Source organism: Alligator sinensis, unplaced genomic scaffold (assembly GCF_000455745.1).
Source record: "Alligator sinensis unplaced genomic scaffold, ASM45574v1 scaffold588_1, whole genome shotgun sequence".
Taxonomy (NCBI): Eukaryota; Metazoa; Chordata; order Crocodylia; family Alligatoridae; genus Alligator; species Alligator sinensis.
Window position 1 is genome coordinate 1303411 of NW_005842244.1, and position 20328 is coordinate 1323738.

The window sequence follows — 20328 nt, forward strand, 5'->3', positions numbered from 1 at the left end:
GGGAATGAAAAAGCCTTGCTACCCTTTAAAAGCAGTTCTGCGCGAAGTTGCTTTGCATTTTTCTTAGAATGTTACTGACCTGAATGTTTCAGCCCGTGTGTGTGGAGGAGACAACCACCTACATCCTATTTAACATCAGTCCTCAAAGGGCTTTTCTTGGAGCAAGCACTCTGCACAGAGGTGAACTACACCCAGAAAGCATCCAGAAACAAACCTAGGTGACTGAGCTGGCCAGTAACCATCTAGCCTAAAGGAGCTCAGAGAGGGAATACCTGGAGAATATTTCACCATCAATCCCAAGAGACTTAAAAAAGTCACAGTGTTAAACAAGGAAGTAACTGGAAGAAACAGCCATCTTTTATTAGCATGCAGTGAGTAGGAAGAAACGCACTTAAGTCCAGCAGTTATTTGTGACGGAGGTTTAGTAAAGCGCTCTGCTAGGAGTAGTTTACAACCCACTGTATTGCCCTGTTGCTGAACAGAACACACACACACAAGGACACGAGAGATACAGGCTCCTCATTCTGAATGAGTGTGCAGGGGAAGCATTAAAGTCTATATTTGTGTAAAAAACAGTTGCACTGTGGAGCTGAATGTGTGATGAGAGAAACAGTCCTCCTACCTGCTCCTTTTCCTACTCTTTAAAAATGCACACTGGTTGGAGATTAGAGGATGTGAAAGCTAAGTTAAGTACGTAGCACAATTTGTGGGGATGCTGTTCTACCCAAACTGGCTACTAAATCACTGCCAAGGTTATAATGTTGTTACCCTTCCATCTATTCAACGAGCCACAGAGGACACAGGAATGACTATCAGGATATCTTCAGGAATTTCCAAACTTTCCTTCAATAAACAAGCACTTGAAACCACTGGAGTAGTATCTTCCTCATAGATGCAATATTTTGCAGAGTACATTTTTACCATAAATATACTACAGGACCTTATTAAAATCAGCTTTCACTCATATATCACATGCTTAGTGTAAGGAGGCCCTGATCTGGCTGACAAAATCATTAGTAATAATCATTCCATCCAGGAAGAGCACACACCAACTGCTGAAACTTCCTTAGCCTGAAGAAGGGTTTTTGAACCCGAAAGCTTTCTTAATAACTATTTTCCAACTATTTGGGTTGGTAATAAAAGATATCAGATTCACCCAAGGAACCTTGTCTGCCTTAGTAATAAAGAGGGATTTGTGTTTGGTCCTACTGTAGAATGGAAATACTCAAGGTTCCTTCCAAAAGGATGTTTCCCAACATGGAAAACATCCTCCATCCTCTCAATCCAAAATCCCTGCCTTGCATTTGCTAGTCCTCGCCATAGAGCTCTTTAGCAACAACCCAAGAGATTATGGGGCTTCCCTCATGGCCCAGTTTTAGGTTTGGAACTGGCTCTATCAGGTGGAGGAATGATAATGAGGTACTATGATAGGGGCGACAGAGGCCACCTTACGGGACTGGGGGAACAGGCACTGTCTGAAAAACTCATGTAGGAAAACTGGCCCACCAGTACATCCTAAAATCCAAGACTGATTGAGAAGGGATGGAAGAGGCAGCAAATAAATACATCTTGAAAGATCTGTAGTAATGAAAGGGATCTAAAACCTTCCCTGGAAAAACCTCCATTCCCATTTCTACCTCTTCTTTACACCAAACCGACCCTGCTGGGTTTGCATCCGACGTGTGCTATGGAGCTACAGCATAAAATTCACACCCACCTATGGCAAGCAACAGGCAGCACAGCCTTGTATAGCTGTGGGATCTTCCTGTTAATCAAAGGCTGGAGAGCTTCTTTAAGACGGTGGTAGTTCCTCTCAAGCTCCCGCTGATACTCCTTTTGGTCTGGGCCTATCAGGCTCTTGTTCTTGCGCAGTGCATCTTCGCATCTAGAAAACAACAGCCGGTCAAACCCCAGCAGAGCAAAAGGGACCTGTTAATTGACTGGGGTGAGAGGATTTCATTCCCTTCTCCTGGCTGAACACCTAATCTCCTCCTCTGAGGTGCACTCAGTTTACCTGGCTCACTGGCTTACCAGGGAGTCGCCTTTTCCATTGCCATTTTATTTATAGACTTGCAGTTCCTCTCTAATTTTATCTTTTTCACCTGTTACATTTATACTCTGTGAAGAGGAGCTGGAAAGCTTATCCCCATCTAACCATTTTCAGGCCAAGGGGGTTTAAAGATGGATGTATCTATTCCTTCCTCTAAGAACAGATTACCCAGTAGCAGGCTATTAAACTCTGGTGTTTTGAAATATGTAAATTAAACAATGGGTATGAAAAGAATTGATAATCTCAATGTGTCCCATTAAATGACCAGGTGCCAATGTATCTATTAGCATGGAATAGGTAGGAATAATTTTATTTCAATTATTTTTCTAAATTATTTAGTGTTCCTGAGAAGGGTTGAATTGAGAAGGCAATTTAAAAAGGGTTTCAGTCCTTCAGAGGACTCAGCCAATTGTGTTTCAGTCTTATTTTGGAGAAATCCGCTCCAGGTAATTCAGCCTTCCTGCCAATTTAACAGCGTGTCATTTCCGCAGTCAGGTATCTGTTTGGGCCTATGGTGGGAGGGATGGTTTTCCAAATGTGGACATGTGTTCACGAGGAACTCAGCAAAAAACACCACTTCATTTCATATAAAGAGCCATGCCTAATGGCCTCAGCAACTCGAGAGCTATAGTCCCCAAGGAGGCAAGAAGGATGTAGAGGACATATTCTTTAAACGGCCTGGGTCCTTGAGCTATAGCAAACGGTGCTATAATCTTTGGCTACATTAACAAGCATATTTAACAGGTCCTGGATACTCCCCTATATTACTGCATTTCAATTTGATGCGCTGAAAATAAAGGTCTTTGGAAAGCATGAGGACAGTGCTCTTTACCTTTTTGTGAAGTCTTTGAAACAGAGCCGTAGTTTGTTATGGTGTCTGAAGAGCTTTGGATCATTGGGTATTTCAGACAAGAAAACCTGTGCAACTTCTAATGGTCCCTTTAGGAGCAGAAGAGAAAATAGTAAGTTTCTCTGCACTGTCTGAAATAGCTAGCGGAGAAATGTCTTGCTTGTAGAAACATTCCTAAAATGCCAAATTCCCTGAGAGAATCTTTCATGATGAACTGCACTTTCAAAGTACAAAGTAAATCACCAACTGCCATGAAAACTGGAGGTGTCCGTTGTCCTCAAGATAATTTTTAAAACGCAGTTTCTCACTTTTCGAAGCTGGCTATAAAAATGCATAAAGCTCCACGTTTGTTCTCTCTCGGCTGTTTTGAGATCACATCTGCTCAGCTGACACGTACCAGATGCTTACCCCTGCAAACTGACCCAGCAGGTGTTTGCAGGATTGCAGTCAACTTGGGATCTGTAACAATGTTGTGATTTTCCCAACTTGGGCATTAGCAAAGATTCTGCGGGCAAAAATCTTCCAGCAGTCTCTACCTCTGCAATTGTATTGCTTTCAGTTTCATTGATAATACACAGACTGAATATAATCCAGTTTGTGAACTCTCTGCAGGGCTAACCAAAGTGAGAAACAGCAAGACGTCGTTATTGCCACGATTCTGAATACTGACAAGGACCGGTGAGATGGGCCACCTTGACTTACTCCCTTTGCTGCTGCAATCTTTGGTGCAGTGCCAAAGATTGTAGAGCTGTGAAATTACAAATACCAACTGCTCAGGAACTAACTTAAGAATCTACCTTTGCACCTACTGCCTGGGCTACAATCCTAAACTCAGCAGAAGTGACCTTCACTAAATCTATCACTGAGGTGGGATTACAGCAAACTATTTGCCACCTCAGAGAAACGTACACTGTGTGTGTATCAGTGGTTTTGTTCAATTGTGCTTTTCACCAGTTCAGGCACAGCCATACAAGCACAATTTCACTGGCAGCAACTCTTTTAAAAGCACCCCACTCTGTAGGACAGCTGGTTTTAATACAGAGCATAACAACTAACCAGAGAAGAAAAGGTACATTTGTGCTGAGGCACATTAGGGAAGCATTTCCACAGCAAGGCAAGGAATAAGATCTTGCTGTAACCTGACAGCAGTTTAATTTCTGCACTGCTAGATTATCCCTTATTACCAAAGATGCCCACTCTTTGCAACATAGACAACTGCATTAGCAAACATCTTGGATCATAAAGTTTCCATCCATTTCCTTAAAAAGAGACCAATTTTAAAAATGAACTAAACTTCTTACTGACAAGGCACAAAGGCAGGCTCAGCCCTGTACAGTATGGAGGAAGGCTGCATCTACTACACTTGACCATGAAAGTAATCATTTGTACTGGCATCTTCCTTGAGAGATAAATAGCAATGGTAGGTTTGTGTTTACCAGCAACAAAACCCAGCAGATCAGTTATGACTATTTCCTGCAGCAGCAAACCTTCAGATTGCCTGATGCTTAGACTAATGTTTTCTATGTGCTCTTTGTTGTCAGGTAGGACCCAAGCTTATATAAACAATTTTAAAAAATCCTGGCAAACCAGCTTCACCAATGCAATTTCAAAAGGGGGCCTAAACTTCAACATCCAACTTGCTGGGTACCAGGCAACATCCAGGGTACTTAAAGCATGATGAAATGTCACTCACCTGATTTACCGTTGTGCCGACTGAACCCTGAAGCACCATCTGGAGCATCTTTGGATCTGCTGGATCTTGATGAGTTGCAAAAGCCAGTTCCTGTGTTTTTTTCTGCATGTCCTCAATGGCCACTTCAATGGGAGTCAAAATGATCTACACAGACAATTAGCCAGGAACAGAGAGACTTTTATTATGGCCAGGTTTTTTTTAAAAGAAGTGCCTGCAGGTGGGCTCTGACGGCTTTAACACAATTGGAAGCGACTTAGGTTTCTTCTATTAAAGAAACTGCTCTAGCAGAATGTAACTCATGCCCCAACAGGGCCTACTTTTATATCAGTTTGTGCCAGTTCAACAGGAGTGATTTTGAAATGATTTATAGTCCAGCTGGTGCAAAAAGCTGTGCAGGTCCACACTGACTACAGTTTAAACCAGGTGGGGTTTAGTTTAGTTTGATCAGAAGGTTCATGGGAAAGCAAAATAAACCTCTCAAATGAAAACAGCTTGTGTCCCCATGTAGGGCTCTGCCGTGGCGTTTAATTTAGCTGGCTCAGTTTTGGACATAAACAAGGCTTCATCTGGATTGAGGTCCATTGTCTAGGTATTCCTCTTGCAATGCTCCTAAGGAACAGAAACACCTGAGTCTGACATGTCAGCCAAGCAATGGAAGTGCAACTCCTGAACATACTTGGCCATTTGGAAAGCCCCTGGAACTTGGATCAAATTCCAGTGGTTCAACATCTGCAGCAGAGCTTCCTGAGGGATGTGAATGCTCATAACATGGGGGAACTGCTAGTGAGCAGAGTGCATTTGTGAAGTGACAGGTGAAAACTTTGATGTGATGTGCAGTAGCATAACTTGGGCTGGGCGAGTGAGGCACCAACTCTGGGTTCTGTTTTAGAGCAGGTGCAAGAATGGCACCTACACTGTTGCTGCACCACCGCCCAGAATGCAAGGCTTCTTAGTTACGCCTCTGTTAATGAGCTTTTTGAGTGCACTGAGATCTGCTGATGACCAGTGCTATTAAAATCTAAGGATTACTATTATTCTGATTAGGGCCTGCACACAGAACACTTGCACTAGTGTAATTTACAATGGTTTTCTTGCACTAGTGTAAGTTACACTGGTGTCTGGAACGGACAGATGCACAGCCATTCCAGAACAAGTGCATGCGGAAGGTGGCTGTTACAGTGCCTTCCCACCAGATAACAAAAGAGCCTCCTCGCCTTGAGTGCACAGCTATCCTGGGATAAGCTATGGACACACACCAGGTATATTGGTGTAATGTACTGTGGTATAATTTTACCCTGGTTCCTAGGGTAATTCTACACTGGATTCAAGTGAATTATGCCAGTATAGGCCTGTACATCATGTCCCTGCTCCTTCTTTAGATTGGTAGAAATGTGTCATGCCAAGGCTCTTTCTCTGTCCATCACAAATCATTCCAGTTAAGGGACCCTTTCTAATGTTTTCATAAAGCAAATTACTAGCCATCACCCAGCTCTATCTTTGGCACATAGCCCACTTGATGAAGCTTGCTATGCACAGCTGTCAGCAATAGAAAAGTTCATGACCATACTGTAACATGGCATGTTATGTTACTATTTTGTTACTACACAGCGCATCCCCCCAACAGTGGCTGCCATTCAAGATTTACAATCAACAAGGGGCACAGGTCTCTTACCTCCTCTTTGTGGATGACATTTATTCTGGTTTTAATGTAAGGGAAAGCATGTGATGTAGTCAAGATTGTCTTCCTCTTGAACTGCTCGTGCAGCTCCCCATGTGCCCGGCCATCCAGGGTGAAGGGCGTGCAGTACATGAAACGCCGCAGGTTATAGTTTTTGTCAAAATAGGTTATCCTGTCCTTCATCTCATACGTGTCGAAATAAGGTTCCACATAGGTTATTTGGATGTAGGCCTGGAACCAGAAAAACATGCTGCCAGGTAACCAAGGCTAATGCCAAAGGAAGCCACAGCACAAAGAGAGAATTCCCCTTCCTGTTGTCTAGGGGCACCCCCCCCAACCTACCTCCAAGAAACAGGACTCTTCAGTCTTAGGGGGTCACACCCAGGCGCTTCAATTCATTTCTCATTCTGCCCTTACTCAGAGGAAACTCAGTTGGTTTTAGAGGGAGCTGGGGGTGTTTAACAGCTGCTCAGTCACTCATGGTGTGGGGAAATGTTGCTGCTTCCCTCCTCTCCAGAAGAGGGAGGGGAATCACCCTCACTTGCTGACCTACTCCCCACCTTCTCTCCTGGCCAGACATCTGCATGGCAGGGCAGATCTGGACTGAATGAGGGAGAAGCAAGCAAACTAGGGACTGGAAAATGGAAGAAATATGTAATAAGCCGCCCTCCCTTTCTTTGTAGAAATTATGTGGAAAGGCATATGCAGCATGAGGCTATGGGGGCAGGGATCTTTGCAGGGGGGAATACTGGCAGACCATGACCTCCCTCTGATCTCCTTAGGGATTGGAAACAGGTCATGCAACCTACTCTGCCTTCCTCTTCAGAACGGTGCCGGGGACATCTCCAGAAGGGGGCTCTCCTGGATGTGCTGTGGCAGGGAGATGGATCCAGCCCAAGGTTTTCCCCATTGTACATTCAATACTCAGCAATGGTTTAAACACTGCCACAGTACCTTCTAATCTTACCTTGTTAGGATCTAGTTTACATTTGTCTACAGGGTTAGAGTCTTTAATCACTTCCACAACATCTTCACCAAACCGTTCTCCGTAAAACCCCTGAAAGTGAGAACACCACACTGAAAGACCATAGCAAATGCTGCAATCACAGATGAGGAAGGGGGTGGGACAGATCAGGGAAAATTCAATATGGGTACAACTCCAACTGCCTTCAGTAGGAACCATGCCAGGGCTGCAGTTGATCTGAGTCAAAGGGAAATAATCAGCTCTGTTTCAGGGGATACAGAAAAAACCCTGGAAGCTAATCGGGCTCTAGATCCTTCCAGTCCCATATACTGGCCATCTGGTTTTGGACAAGTCTGACCTTTTGTGTGTCTAAACCTAACTGAAAATTGGGCTCAACACAGGATCTGCTTGAAAACCAGATGCTGCATCAGAATGGGGCGCTGCTGGATTCAATAAACTGAATGTGGGGGATGAGGCAAGAGAACAGGAATGTCAAGACTCCAGTCTCGCAGCTTCATTCTTTTCAGTACGACGGCATCACTGTGGCACCTGAGATCAGAATCGGAGCCCAGAGTTTTGCCCTTCACTTCTTCAAGGAAGATGTCTGGATAACTGAAACTCAGGGTCTGAACACACAGTGCATTTACACCAGTGCACATTACATTGGTTTAAATTACACTCGGATCTCAGCTATCAAACAGTAACTGCTTGCCATGAACACTGTCTCCGTAGATGATGGGAAGCATTAGCAACTTACTTGTCTTGAGCAAAGGATGAGAGTGGGCAGGTGACACAGGGATCTGTTTTTAATTAAAGAAGTCCTTATACCAGTGCAGGGGCTTATTTTGTCCACCTGCTCCTTGATTACACTGGGGTAAGTATACTGCATATCCAAGCCCTAATTTTACAAACTGTATTTTCAAAGTGATTTTAGGTGCCTGCCCCATTTTTGTGCATCTAGTCTGATATACACTAAGGGACCATTATTTTCCACATCAGGGTAGTAGAGAAAACTCCAGCACTTTCTGAAAATCAAATCCCTATTATTTGTCTCAAGTTTTTTTCAAGCATGTTTAGTTCAATTGGCCACATTCAATCTGCAAAAGCATGCAGAAGACTTCCTAGTCAACCAAACTAACAGCTCAGCCAGGGGAGACAAGTAACAAATACTCAGTTTTAATGGGTATTTCAACAGAATGTCTGAGTGGGCAGTCAGGAAAAAAATTAAATGCAATACTAAGACACAGGGGAAATGTCAATGTAGAAGAAGTTCAAGGAGAGAGGAATGACTGGAATACCAATGTCAGTCAGGCTTGCTGGACTAGCAGATGGCAATGCAGTACAATACACCAAGAACTTGGAAGGAATGTGTTGAGTTTTGGTGTCTAGTTGCAGGACTGAGTGAAGTTATTACTGTTTGGTGTCTAGTGGGAAAAGTGGGAAGGCCTTTAATCCCCTTTGCAGAGGCAGGAGGGGACACCAGTGGTAAGATGGGCCATATCAGGTCAGGAATATGATGCCATGACCATTCTTGGCAGTGCTAAACTACTGAGGCAATTTACTGCAGTGACCTGTGCTGCCCATTCTGTAAAGTGGCCATTTTGGTCCATACAGAAGCTTGGAGTCAGGCTCCAAGAGGCACAGGGAAAAATCCCACTCACTGCCTTGGCCTAGTGATTTTAGTGCCAACCACAACATGCATTTCATGCAAGACTCCAGCTTTTAAGAGCAGAATTGCTAAAGTTCAATTTACAGATAGAAATTTTGGACAGTCATGACAATCTCACCTCCAGTCTATGGGATATTTCCGCCAGCTTTGTTATGGCAGGCTCCTTGTACACAAATTCTTGCTCATCTAAGTCTCCAAATTTAGTGCCGTAAAAACCAACCCGGAAGTATGTACCAAACATCCGCTTTCCATCCTACGTTTGGAGAGACATGAGGCGTGTCAGTAAGCAGGCACAGTCACATATGCTGGCATTTTGCACAGATGCAAATTTGCCCCTAGGTTTAAATTGAATTTATGCAAGAAGAAAGTAAAATAAAATAAAATACCTGCAACTGGGGTAGTCAGCACTGAAACTCAAATACCAGCAAGCTGACAGCAAACTAACAGCATGTCACACAGAGCAGTGAAGGCCTGACCGTGCAGTGAGTTTTCTCTCTGGAGGACTCTTAACAGAGTCAGGAGATTCTGGGAGACATTTCCCAGGGAAAGCTCAGTGCAAGATCCTCAGCAGGTAGAATATTCATAGCTCCAGTGAAGCCTAGTGAGCTCTGCAGATATCAACCAGCTGGTTGCCACTGGCTTCTAGAGTTAAGGAAACCACTAAGGCACCAGTCCTGCAATCTGTATAAAAAGGCATGTGTGGCTCCACACTGGAGCCCTACCTTTCACAGACAACTAATTGCAGGAAAGGGCCTAAACCAAGACGTAAATTATACAGTGATTTTAAAAAGAAAATGCTTTTTCTTAACAGCACGTTTAACTGAAACACATTTTTCTCTTGGAATAAACTCTAGGGCCAAAGTCACTCCTGGGGAAAGCAGTTGCAACTCCATTGACTTCCATGCACTTGCTTCCATTTACGCCAACCATGAATTTGGCTTGCAGAATGGAACAGCTATGATAATAAATCAGAAACGTGCGGATTTTTTTACATAAAAAAATAAGATTGAAAAAGGAAGAGAAACATTGTTTTGAAATCATGCCTTTGGTTTTGTTAAGGAGCAACAAAAAAAACCCGCACTGCATGCACAAACCAAAAGTGCTCTTCAGAAAGAAACTCCCAAATGTTCACCTTTACTCTCATGGGAACGTGTGATAGAGAGCATCATGCATCATATCTCAGTCTGACTTAGTTTGGGCTTGAAGCAGCACCTCAGATGTCCGGATAAGTGTATGTGATTTTTAATCATACTTTGCTATGGAAAAATTGATCATTCTGTGGTGATGGTGAAAATAAGCAGAAGGGATGCACAACTCAGAAGATAAAAGGAATCTGATCCAAGAAAAAATGATGAGTCAAAGTAGTGGTCAAACAGCTGATGGGAGCAGTGGGGTATTTCACCTAAAGACACTATAATTCTTTGTAACAAAAAAGCATGATTGCTCTGCAGCTATAGTTTTGCCTCTGATCTGGTGGGTGGAGAGAAGAAAAACCAGGCAAATTACATTGAGAATGGAAATGCCATTTCCATAGCCTCTTCCTTCCCTCATTTAGCTCACTGGAACATCACTGCAGTGCTCCACAGAAAATACCTGATGGGAGCTGCAGCATGTGATACACTTTGCTTGATCAGGGCCTTTATGAACATAGTCTTTTAACAAAGTGTTGGAAGCAACTTTTGGAAGCAAAAAAGTTAACATGCTTCCAAAAGTTGCATGTTAAAGTGTCATGGCACTTTAACAAAGGTGTTGGAAGCAACTTTTTTGAAGGGTTGTGTTATAAGGCAGGCCAATAATATGCAAAAAACAAGCTTTCGTGCCATTTACATGAGCAAGACTAAACCATTTTAGGACAGTATTTTGTTCGAAGACTTTCCATCTGTGTAGACATGTTGCTGTTCTTTATTTTGATGAGTGCTCACTTCCGTCACAAAATACTTCATTAAAATCTCTGAACAAGCGTGACTTTCCATAATGTTTAGTGCCTGGGCCGGGTGGGATTGCACTGAGGGTTAAGCAACACAGTAGGAACACTTGTGAAAGAAGCATTAGATGCAGAGGTGAAGTGGATGGGGAACATGTTTCGAAGTTGGGAACACCTGTCCCAGTTGCCAAACAGGCTACTCTAGGATATACCTCCCTATCCCCACCCCAAGGTGTCTCCATAATAAAAGCAATGAGGCATCTCTTTGAGGCTTCCTTTAATCTATTCTCCTGGCTTTAGCTAACCTTGATCTCTGCATCTGAGCTATTGGGTACTACATCAAATCCAAACCCGTTTTCAGCTCAGCGAGGTGAGTTTTGCTAACATGGCACAGGGTCACTGTTGTTCCAGACCACAGGGGGACACAGACCCTCATTTATATGAGTGAATGTTTATGAGCTGTTTTCATCCTGCATCTATTTTTAGTAACCGTGAATCTCTAAAATTGGGAAAAGCTGTTTTTAGCCTGGTTGGGATTTCTATTTGTTTGAAACTAGTGAGCTAATATATTAGAAGCAGCATCGGCTAGTCAGGCTAGGGGGTTTGTTGAATCAGAGGTAGTTTCATGCAGAGCGAGGATCAAGCAACCCAAGTCATTTAAGTTTGCAGCTAACAGGATTACCGAAGAAGACTCGCCAGTCACCTAGGACAAAGTCAGAAACGGAGTGACCTTTAAATCCTCCTGCCTAGTGGGTGCAAAGTGACTTTTCTAGGAGTTGGTAGACTGGGAAAGTCTAAAGGAAAATATGAAGAAATGTAAGAACTGAAACAAAAAATGAAATGCCACAGCTAAGCTGCCAGCAGTAGGATGAACAATAGCACAGTACGGTATCAGTGACTGTGCTATGAGCATGTGGACGCTTCGGTTACTTTTGCCAATTTTTTTTTTCCCCACAGAAATTTAATCCAAAGTCCCTGTAAAGACAGTAGTGGAAAACAAAGAACTTAAAAATACTCCATGGTCTTGTTTCTGAAGAAAGCTAAAAATGCAGTTATGAGGGAGGAATTATTAAAAGCATTTGATCTCCTATTATTTCAAGAAAAATAATAGGTCTTTGGGAGAAGAGAATGAAGGTGAACACTGAATAGCCATTACAGAACTGGCAGAGCAGATAACAGCCACCATGATTTATGAAGGGTACATGATTTGTTATTATGCATGGTAAATACCTTTCAAAATTGCTGGGAATAAAGTTTTAGAGTTATCTCTTGCACACACACCAAAAGCTTTGCCAACTAGATTTACATACCAGTAAGTTAACAAGGAATTAGACACAGTGGTTATCTACTGGCTCTGTTGAGACCGGTACAGTAACGTGGGCATAAATGAAAGCACAACCAGCCCAAAGTAGGTATGAATAAAAATAATTCCTTCATATCTGTTATGCAGAATGAACAACCCCAAATGTTTTTTCTACACTATGGTACATTTTCTTTTTGAAATTTAATTTGATGAATTAAATCTCTCAGGCGGTGCTGGCAACTTTCACATGTCCTGTGAGTTTTAAGAGTTTTTCTTAAAACCTCAGCTCTTGGAGTCTTGTGATTAGCTCAGCATTCATGATTTAAAAAAAAAAGAAGACAATCCTAACACTCCTGGCTTCAGGGAACAATATTAAAAGGTGAGATATAACAGCTCAAAGACCTGGAGGGTAAATTGTTTATTATTTTAAAATGGTGGGGGGGTTAAGGCAAATTTCAGCAAATTTTGCAAATGCAGTTAGGGCTGGACTCATAATTTTGCACACTTGGTGTTGGCAATACTGCCCTCCCAGTATGATGCTGTGTGAATCTTATGGTTGGCATAGCTCTTTGGTAAATTGAAATTACTGGGGTTTCCACGGAGTTAAAAAAAAAAAGAAAAAGAAAAAAAAAATCCACAAAGTAGGAACTTACCACAACAGACAATAGTAAAAGTGGGGAGTAGGGTCAGCAACCAGGGCGATAGAGGAGAAAACAGAAAGTATTTTAATTAGGGAAATTTCAAAAAACAAACAAGCAGCAACTGGCAGCAAATGAATTAAAAAAAATAGGTAAGCATCAATTAAAGTATTTAAAAATAAGGAATAAAGGAAAAACATGCAACAAATTCGGAAGCTACGAAGCAAAAGGATCAGCAAAAAAGTGGTAACAAAGTGCACAACAGTAGACAAGACCATAAACCATGGGTGTGTTTTACCATGCAATAAAACATGACTGAATGATGTTAAAATCATAACCAATGACAGGATATACTTCAGGGGTCGATTTAGCATCACGCAGATTGATCAAAACAGATGCTCACAGGATTTCATATTCCTTGGATATTGAATGTACATAATTTACAGTCTTATGATACAAACACTGGATTGCTGGGTTTGCTTCATCAGCTTGGACTTGTCGCAGTAAAAGCCAGTGATTTACAAGGCATGTGCTGCCACAATTAAGCTACTGAGTTTCAGTTCTTGTTTGCCCAGAAATAGAGATGAAGTTGAGAGATATTTAGGCAAAATAATGGGTGCAGCATATTGCACAGAAAGCAGAAGCAGGCTGTAGCACCTGGAAATATCCTTCTGGAATGGACAAAAATGATCTGGCATCATATTTATAAAATGTGGGGAAAAGCAAAGGTTTTAAAGTTTGTAGAGTTGTAAGAGCAAAATTGAGATCAGGTGAATATGAACTGATTTATCAAAATCACAGCATGCTGGTCTGTGTACGAGACATAGCAAAGGTGGGGATTTTTTTGTTTGCTTTTTGTTTTTAATCCAAATATATCCTGTATTTATGCATCCACCACCTCGTGTTTTAGCCTCTGCTAAAACAAGAGCGGCAAAACTAAATTTCTATGAACAGAGGAATTGGGCTATTTTACTGCTACCTAAAAATCTGCATAGCAAATATTGAAGAATTCTTCCTATTTTAATTAGCTAGACTAAATGGCCTTTAGCAAAGAGTTAATGTCTGCTTAACTGTGACCGATTTGTTTATAACTCCTCTGAGCATTATCACTTAAATCGACCCCTGTAGGTGGGGTGAAAAAAATGGTATGAACAGATGAAATTCTGTGTCAATGTTGATGAGCAGAAATATAAATGAAATATAAAAACAAACTAGTGATGGTACAGTGGCTCATTCACCAAAGAACCTCATTAGTGGAACACATTGGCATCCATGCACTACCTAACAGCTTCTTACAAAGAATTTCCTACAACAACCACAATTGTTTTATTGATATTTCTTTGGTTAATGAATTCAGTTTCACAGCAGACAGCAACAGAAATACCCACAACTAGCACATGTGGGGAAAGCATTGGCATAAGTCATCTGATCAATCTATTAGTGTTCTGTACTAACTAAAGTTTAGTTACCTACCTCCCAGCCAGTACTCTGTATAACAAAAAGTAAAAAGGGCATGTCACAGAAACAAAGAAAAAAAAATTTCAAAGGTCAAAACATGACCATTCCAGATTAATAATACCTCGCGTTTATGATCTCAACAGTTATAAGTTATCATGCACCTAAACCGACCTACTGTTCTTTTTGACCTAGAAGAACAATAAATTATCATTAGAGACCTACCAACCACTTCTTTGTTCTTTATTAGTCTGTTGATAACATCTGGTTAATATTAAGAAGTTTGGCACCGCCTGGCTGCAAGTCACAAGTTGGAGACAAAATAGGTCACATCCTCAGCAGGTGTAAATCAGAACAGTTCTAGTCTGATCAATTCAGCTACACTGATTTACATCCTCTTTAGGGAGTTTGAGTTTGTCAAGCCCAGATTTTTCTGAGTGTAATTAAACCGAGTGACAAAAAATGTACCTGGTCCAGGTGAAGTAAGTGCTGATCAGGGTGAGTGGCTAAAACACAGCAGTCATATGTATTTTAGCACGGGTTGCTGAGTTCACCTTCCTCCATGGAAAAGGTCAAGTCCCACTAGCCAGTCCAAGAAAGCAATGAACGATTCCTAAAATTTGCTGGGCACTCTCATTTCCTATTGAGCTGAGGCCCACGGAGCTCAATGGCAGTACAGTACCTTCCAAGGAATGCTGCCCAGAATCCCATGGCACTGATCTGCAGAGATCTGACCCTGCAAGACACTGAGCACCTTCTAAGAGGTGCTGAGTGCCTTCAAATCCCACTAACCTCAGGCCACTACTAAGGAAAACTCCCCTTTTTCAGACCGTGCTTATGTATAGACTTAAACTTTGGCATGAATTTAAGCCCATGATTAAGCGCTTTCCTGAATAAGAGCCTCAGCTTGTGAACACGGACTCAGTGAGAAGTGAACTCACCAACTGGTACCTGGAGCTTAATCTTATGCCACTGCTTTCAATGGGAGCACGACTGGGCCACAAAACAGCTAACACTGCAGGGAAAGGAGCAGGAGAATGCAGAGAGGACACCGTACAGTGTACTTGGCTGCGATTACATGTACATTACAGATGTACTTTGCTAGTATGTGGCACAGCTAACACCAACTTCCTTCACTCCTGAATATTTGCTTTTCCAATGACAGGCATATTATCCAACCTTTAGTTATACTGTGGATACAATTTTAAGGATCACCTTTCAGAACCAGTAACAGATGCGGTCAGAAAAAAACCTAGTTTTGGGGGAAAGGGAATAAGTATCTCTTTTTCATACAAAAAAAGATTACGGGGCAGGAAATTAAGACAAAGACGCTCCAAAAACCCTGTTTAAGAATGCACGTAACATAGGGAGAGCTAAATACAGCCCCAACATTTCTTCATGATATACTTTTTAAGCTAAATGTAACAAGCCCCCGTTTCTCAGCAATGCAACATATTTTAAAGTAATAGGTGAAATTATAAACCCATAATTAAAATGCACAAAGCACTTGATGGATCTTCCAATGATTAATTCTGGATAATTTGTGTACTTTAGACTTAAAATTATTGTGTGTGGAATGAGCCTTCCTTACAAATCTAATTAAAAGTGTGCAGAGAGAATCAATGCTCATAGTTACCCTCGCTGTAGACTAACATTTTGATGATACTTGTGTAATCTGAATTATTATTATCTGCATTTAATAACCAGGTTATTTCCTTAGTAGAGTTTGATGGGAAATGACAATAAAGCATTTTGCCTTTCTTCACAGTTCACGCCATACAGGTGGATAGTAGGACTGTTACCTGATGAACAATTTTGCTGAACGCTTCTTGAAGTTTACCATGAATTGTAGACAGTTTCTTGGCATCTCTATTAGCTTCATGAATAGGAATGAGGACTTTGTAAACCTCATTTACTGCTTCATACATGCCAGCCTATAAAAATAATGCACATGAGATGAGCCTTCGTATCAACTCGACAGGAAGAGCATGTTATACAAGATACAAGCTCACAGGACTTTAGTAAGATTGTGAAATGGGCAGGGTGGCTGGCATACCTAAATTTATTGTGATGTAGTGAGGACTTTTTATTTAAAATTTTCAAATCTTTAGTAAGCCACAGAGCCAAAACATGGTTAGTGCTACATTTCAACTGATTCTTAATAAACTCATCTATTGGCAAAAGTAGGGAAGTTTTCTTCATTTGAAATATAAGCACAGGCATGCCCAGGCTGAACCAAATACTAAAAAAATGGATATCTGAATGCACCACGGGGCCCATTATGTTTAGCATGGCGTGGATCTATGTGACTTGTATATCACGTCCAGCTCTAGAAGCAGGGGGACTTACAGAATTTCTTTAGAGACATCTGACATACAACACTGTTTGCCCTCTCTTGGCCTATGCTGAACTGCCTTGATGTCCCACCCACTATGCACAAATAGAGGCACTGAAACTCGTGGCTCAGCCAACCCACTGCTGGAGCTTTATTGTTGCATTGATATCCTCCTTAGGAATCTTCCCAGAGAGATACCAAACCACACTTTGAGAAACAGGTTAACTTGCTCTGAGAAGTCTATTGATTTCTGAGGGGAACACTGTTACCAGGCCACTACTGTCCCTACCTCTGCTCTCCCTTTGCACCACCAGACTGTCCTCATCCTCAGTCACAGATTGCAAACCCTCCAAAGCAACCTAGAAGCCCTTCTCTGGGATGAGAATGGGGATGACACAGAGGTAACACTGCAACTCTCCAGGTGCTCTACCCAGAGGGCTGGATGGGTCTATAAAATAGCCTTTAGGGAAGACACAGATATCATTTTCATTACAGCCAGGGGGAATTAGTGCTGGACCTTCCTAACTCACGAAAGCTCAAAAACCTGCAGAGCTCAGGTGGAACTTTTGGACCCACGCAAATTCCTTCCAGTGCTCAGTTGTGGTCGACTGCAGAATACCTGGGAGCGCTGGCTGAGACACACCCAATAGCTTATGCTACCAACAATGCAAATATGAACTAAGCAATATGGCTGAATTACACAGTCTAATATGCTAAACAGCTTCCTCAATACTGCCAAGTAGCATGAGACATGAAACAGAAGTAAAGAGAGATTAAAATCTTCTACCATGGAAAAAGATGCTGCCGCCTGTTCCAGCAATCCCACCAGACCTGCTTCTGTAAAATACTTTCCAGAACAGATACCTTCTTCGTCTGGTGATACAACATCATCAGAAACTGCAGATTCTTCCAAAACATTAGAAGATATGTTCTAAGGAGACACAGTTTCAACCCAGTCAAAATGTTTTATTTAGGCAATAACATTTTATACCCCAAAGGACAAGGTTTATTTGATACTGGATCAAATTCTAAAATCTTTAGTCACATTTTTACTCAGACAACATCCTCTTTGTGAGGCAAATTTCTCTTTTCCTCTCACTAAGGTTTTGACCCAGAAGGGCACTTAAGCCTCTTTATTGTTAAGCCAGTGGGACTAGACAATTTATACATTCAGTGCTAAGCACTGGCTTAAGTGCTTTTCCTGGATTGAAGCCTAATGCTGTTAGGCACAACCTAAACACAGTCGTTTTCAGCAAACATTGCAGAAAAGTTATGCCTCACGCTGTGTTTAGAACAGCTATTTTCATATTAGACAAAGCCACTTTCAAAACTGCTTCTCAAATATAGTGCCTTAATATGGCCAAAATACATTCCATTTCACTGTTCGGTGGCAGAAAGGTAAGAAAACAAAACACTCCCACAGAATAAAACAATAAAAAAGTCACATTCCTACCTGAAATGTGACACATCCTACAGGCAGGTATTTCCGATCTTCAAGCATGCTTAAATATTCAGCCACAAGTGCTGCTGAGTGGACCAAACACTGTGCAGATTCAGCGTGGTTGCTCCTTTCGGAATGCTTTCCGGCCATGTTCTGTAACCAGGTCAGTCGCAGGTCGGGGGAATTCTGATAGCCCTTGGCAATTCTGGTTGAAAATCAGTGTCTTGGGATTACTATATGGTGACTTAGGTTTAACCATAACTCCTGGCTTCCGAGAAAGACTAGCGATCCACTGATACGAGCTACAAAAACACACTAAATAATTGCATATATCTGTACATCCCTGAAAGCCTTTCTTACGTAGAAGGTAGGCCTGTGCAAAGCAAAAAGTATTCGATTTGGCTTCAGGATTTGGCCGATTTGGAGGGACGGTGATTTGATTCAGTGATTCGAATCACTGTCCCGATTCGATTGCCGAATTGGGCCAAACCTCCTCTGAATCGAACAGGCAGCGGTGGCGGTGGCAGTGGTGAGTGGGGCCCCACCCCCCTGCCTGCTCCCCCAGCTGTCCTCCCCAGCCCCAGCATCCCAGCACTTAAAAAAAGCCCCGCACTCACTGGCTGCAGCAGCAGCAACTGCAGCCTCTGGAAGCTCGTGGCAAAGCCCCGCCCCATGCAGAGCAGGGGAGCGGGGATTGGCCCCCCCTGCCTGGCACCTGTGCGGCACCTGTCACATTACATGGGTGCAGTGTGGCTCAGCAAAGCACCACCGGACTCCGTGCACTGTCCGGGAGCTGGACCTGCTTGGGCTGATCGCTGCGGGGCTCTGGGTGACTGCTGAAGCCGCCTCAGCTCTGGGACAGCACGTGGTGCTCTGCTGAGCTGCACCACACCTGTGCGATGTGACAGCTGCTGCTCAGGTACCAGGCTGGGGGGGCAACAATCTCCGCTGCCCCGTGCTGCACGGGGGGGCTCTGCCATGAGCCGCCAGAGGCCCTGATCACCACTGCTGCAGTTGGTGAGTGTGGGGCTTTTTTTTTTCAGTGCCGGGACCCTGGGGCCATGAGGGGGTTGGGGGAGTGGGCAGGGGGTGGGCCGGGGGGGGGTGCTTGGGGGAGCCAGTGAGGGATGGGGTTGGGTACAGGACCCCCACATGGTTCCCCCTCCTCTAGCACCCCTGCCCCCTACTTACTGACATGGAGCATGGGTCCAGCTCCCTGCAGTGGCAAGTGAGGACCACCCAAATCTCCAAATTGATTCGGAGGCTTCCAATTCGATTTGGACCTTTTAATGGGTTTCCCGATTCGATCCAGATTTGGAGTTTCAGCCCCTGAATCGGGCCAAATCTCCTCCAAATCGAATCGGCTACCAAAGCTTTGCACAGCCCTAACAGAATATGACTATTGTTTGCTTGTAGCTAGTTTGTTTGCCTGTAGCATGGTGTTTGTATGTTGCCTCAGTTATGTCCTCTTTATGGCCTGGACAGAGCTCTGGAGAGCTTCATTTGTACCACAGTTGACAAATGTTTTCACCTTAAATGTGAAATCCTTAATGATGACTTTGGACCTCATGGTCCTGCAATTCTCAAGATATAACGGCTGATGCAGGCTGGTGCAGTCTTGGGCTGCTCATTAAGAGCTCTGACCTGTTTGTATAGTGACACTCGAATGTTACGCATAATGGGGATTGTGATAACAAATACAAACTAGATTTACATTGAAATGAAAATGAATGCTAATAGCTACCTCGTAACTAGTGGACCGAAAATAAACTAACCAGGTGGTGAGGAACCTTGTAATGCTACAATGAATACAATAAACTTCATTGAGTGGAAAGGGTTAAAATGTTGTTACTCATTAAGAAGAAAGAATAAAACACAATAAAGCTCAGTCTCATAGTCACATGTGGGAAGAAGGAACTGGGTGTATACCCTCCTTTATCCAGGGTGAGGGTACTTAAAGTGCAGGCCCAGTCCCAACCAAGACTGCTGTTCAAGAGAATCTGATCTCTTCCTTCAGCATGTGGGTCCTGCATGGATGGTTGCTCCATCTCGGAGGAAAGGCAGCAAGAGGGCACAGCAGCCCCCCTGGCTCTCCAGGGACCTAGCAGATCTCCTGAGGCTAAAAAGAAAGGCCTACAAAGGGTGGAGGATGGGAGTCACCTCCAAGGAGGATTATTCTGCACTGGTCCGGTCCTGTAGGGAGCAGATCAGGAAAGCCAAGGCTGCAACTGAACTCCAGCTAGCTTTGAGCATCAAGGACAATAAGAAGTCCTTTTTCAGATATGTGGGGAGCCGGAGGAAAAGGAGGGGCAACATTGGACCCCTGCT

The 20328-nt window shown here is 43.0% G+C and overlaps 1 protein-coding gene across 12 annotated transcripts in view; it reads right to left on the bottom strand.

Moving 5' to 3' along the window:
- DOCK7 (dedicator of cytokinesis 7) overlaps positions 1 to 20328 on the bottom strand; it is a 158611-nt gene that overhangs the window by 136 nt on the left and 138147 nt on the right. For 7 of the 12 annotated variants that reach the window (XM_025208686.1, XM_025208684.1, XM_025208682.1 and 4 more), the window contains 10 exons: positions 18013 to 18205; positions 17347 to 17490; positions 16027 to 16158; positions 14243 to 14257; positions 9023 to 9148; positions 7239 to 7328; positions 6266 to 6502; positions 4594 to 4737; positions 2883 to 2989; positions 1718 to 1885 (listed from right to left, as the gene is read on the bottom strand). In XM_025208686.1, the coding sequence (XP_025064471.1) occupies positions 1718 to 1885; positions 2883 to 2989; positions 4594 to 4737; positions 6266 to 6502; positions 7239 to 7328; positions 9023 to 9148; positions 14243 to 14257; positions 16027 to 16158; positions 17347 to 17490; positions 18013 to 18205 (1356 nt within the window). Of the gene's footprint in view, positions 1 to 1717; positions 1886 to 2882; positions 2990 to 4593; positions 4738 to 6265; positions 6503 to 7238; positions 7329 to 9022; positions 9158 to 14242; positions 14258 to 16026; positions 16159 to 17346; positions 17491 to 18012; positions 18206 to 20328 lie in introns of all 12 variants that reach the window. The other 5 variants (XM_025208687.1, XM_025208683.1, XM_025208679.1 and 2 more) reach the window with 2 other exon arrangements.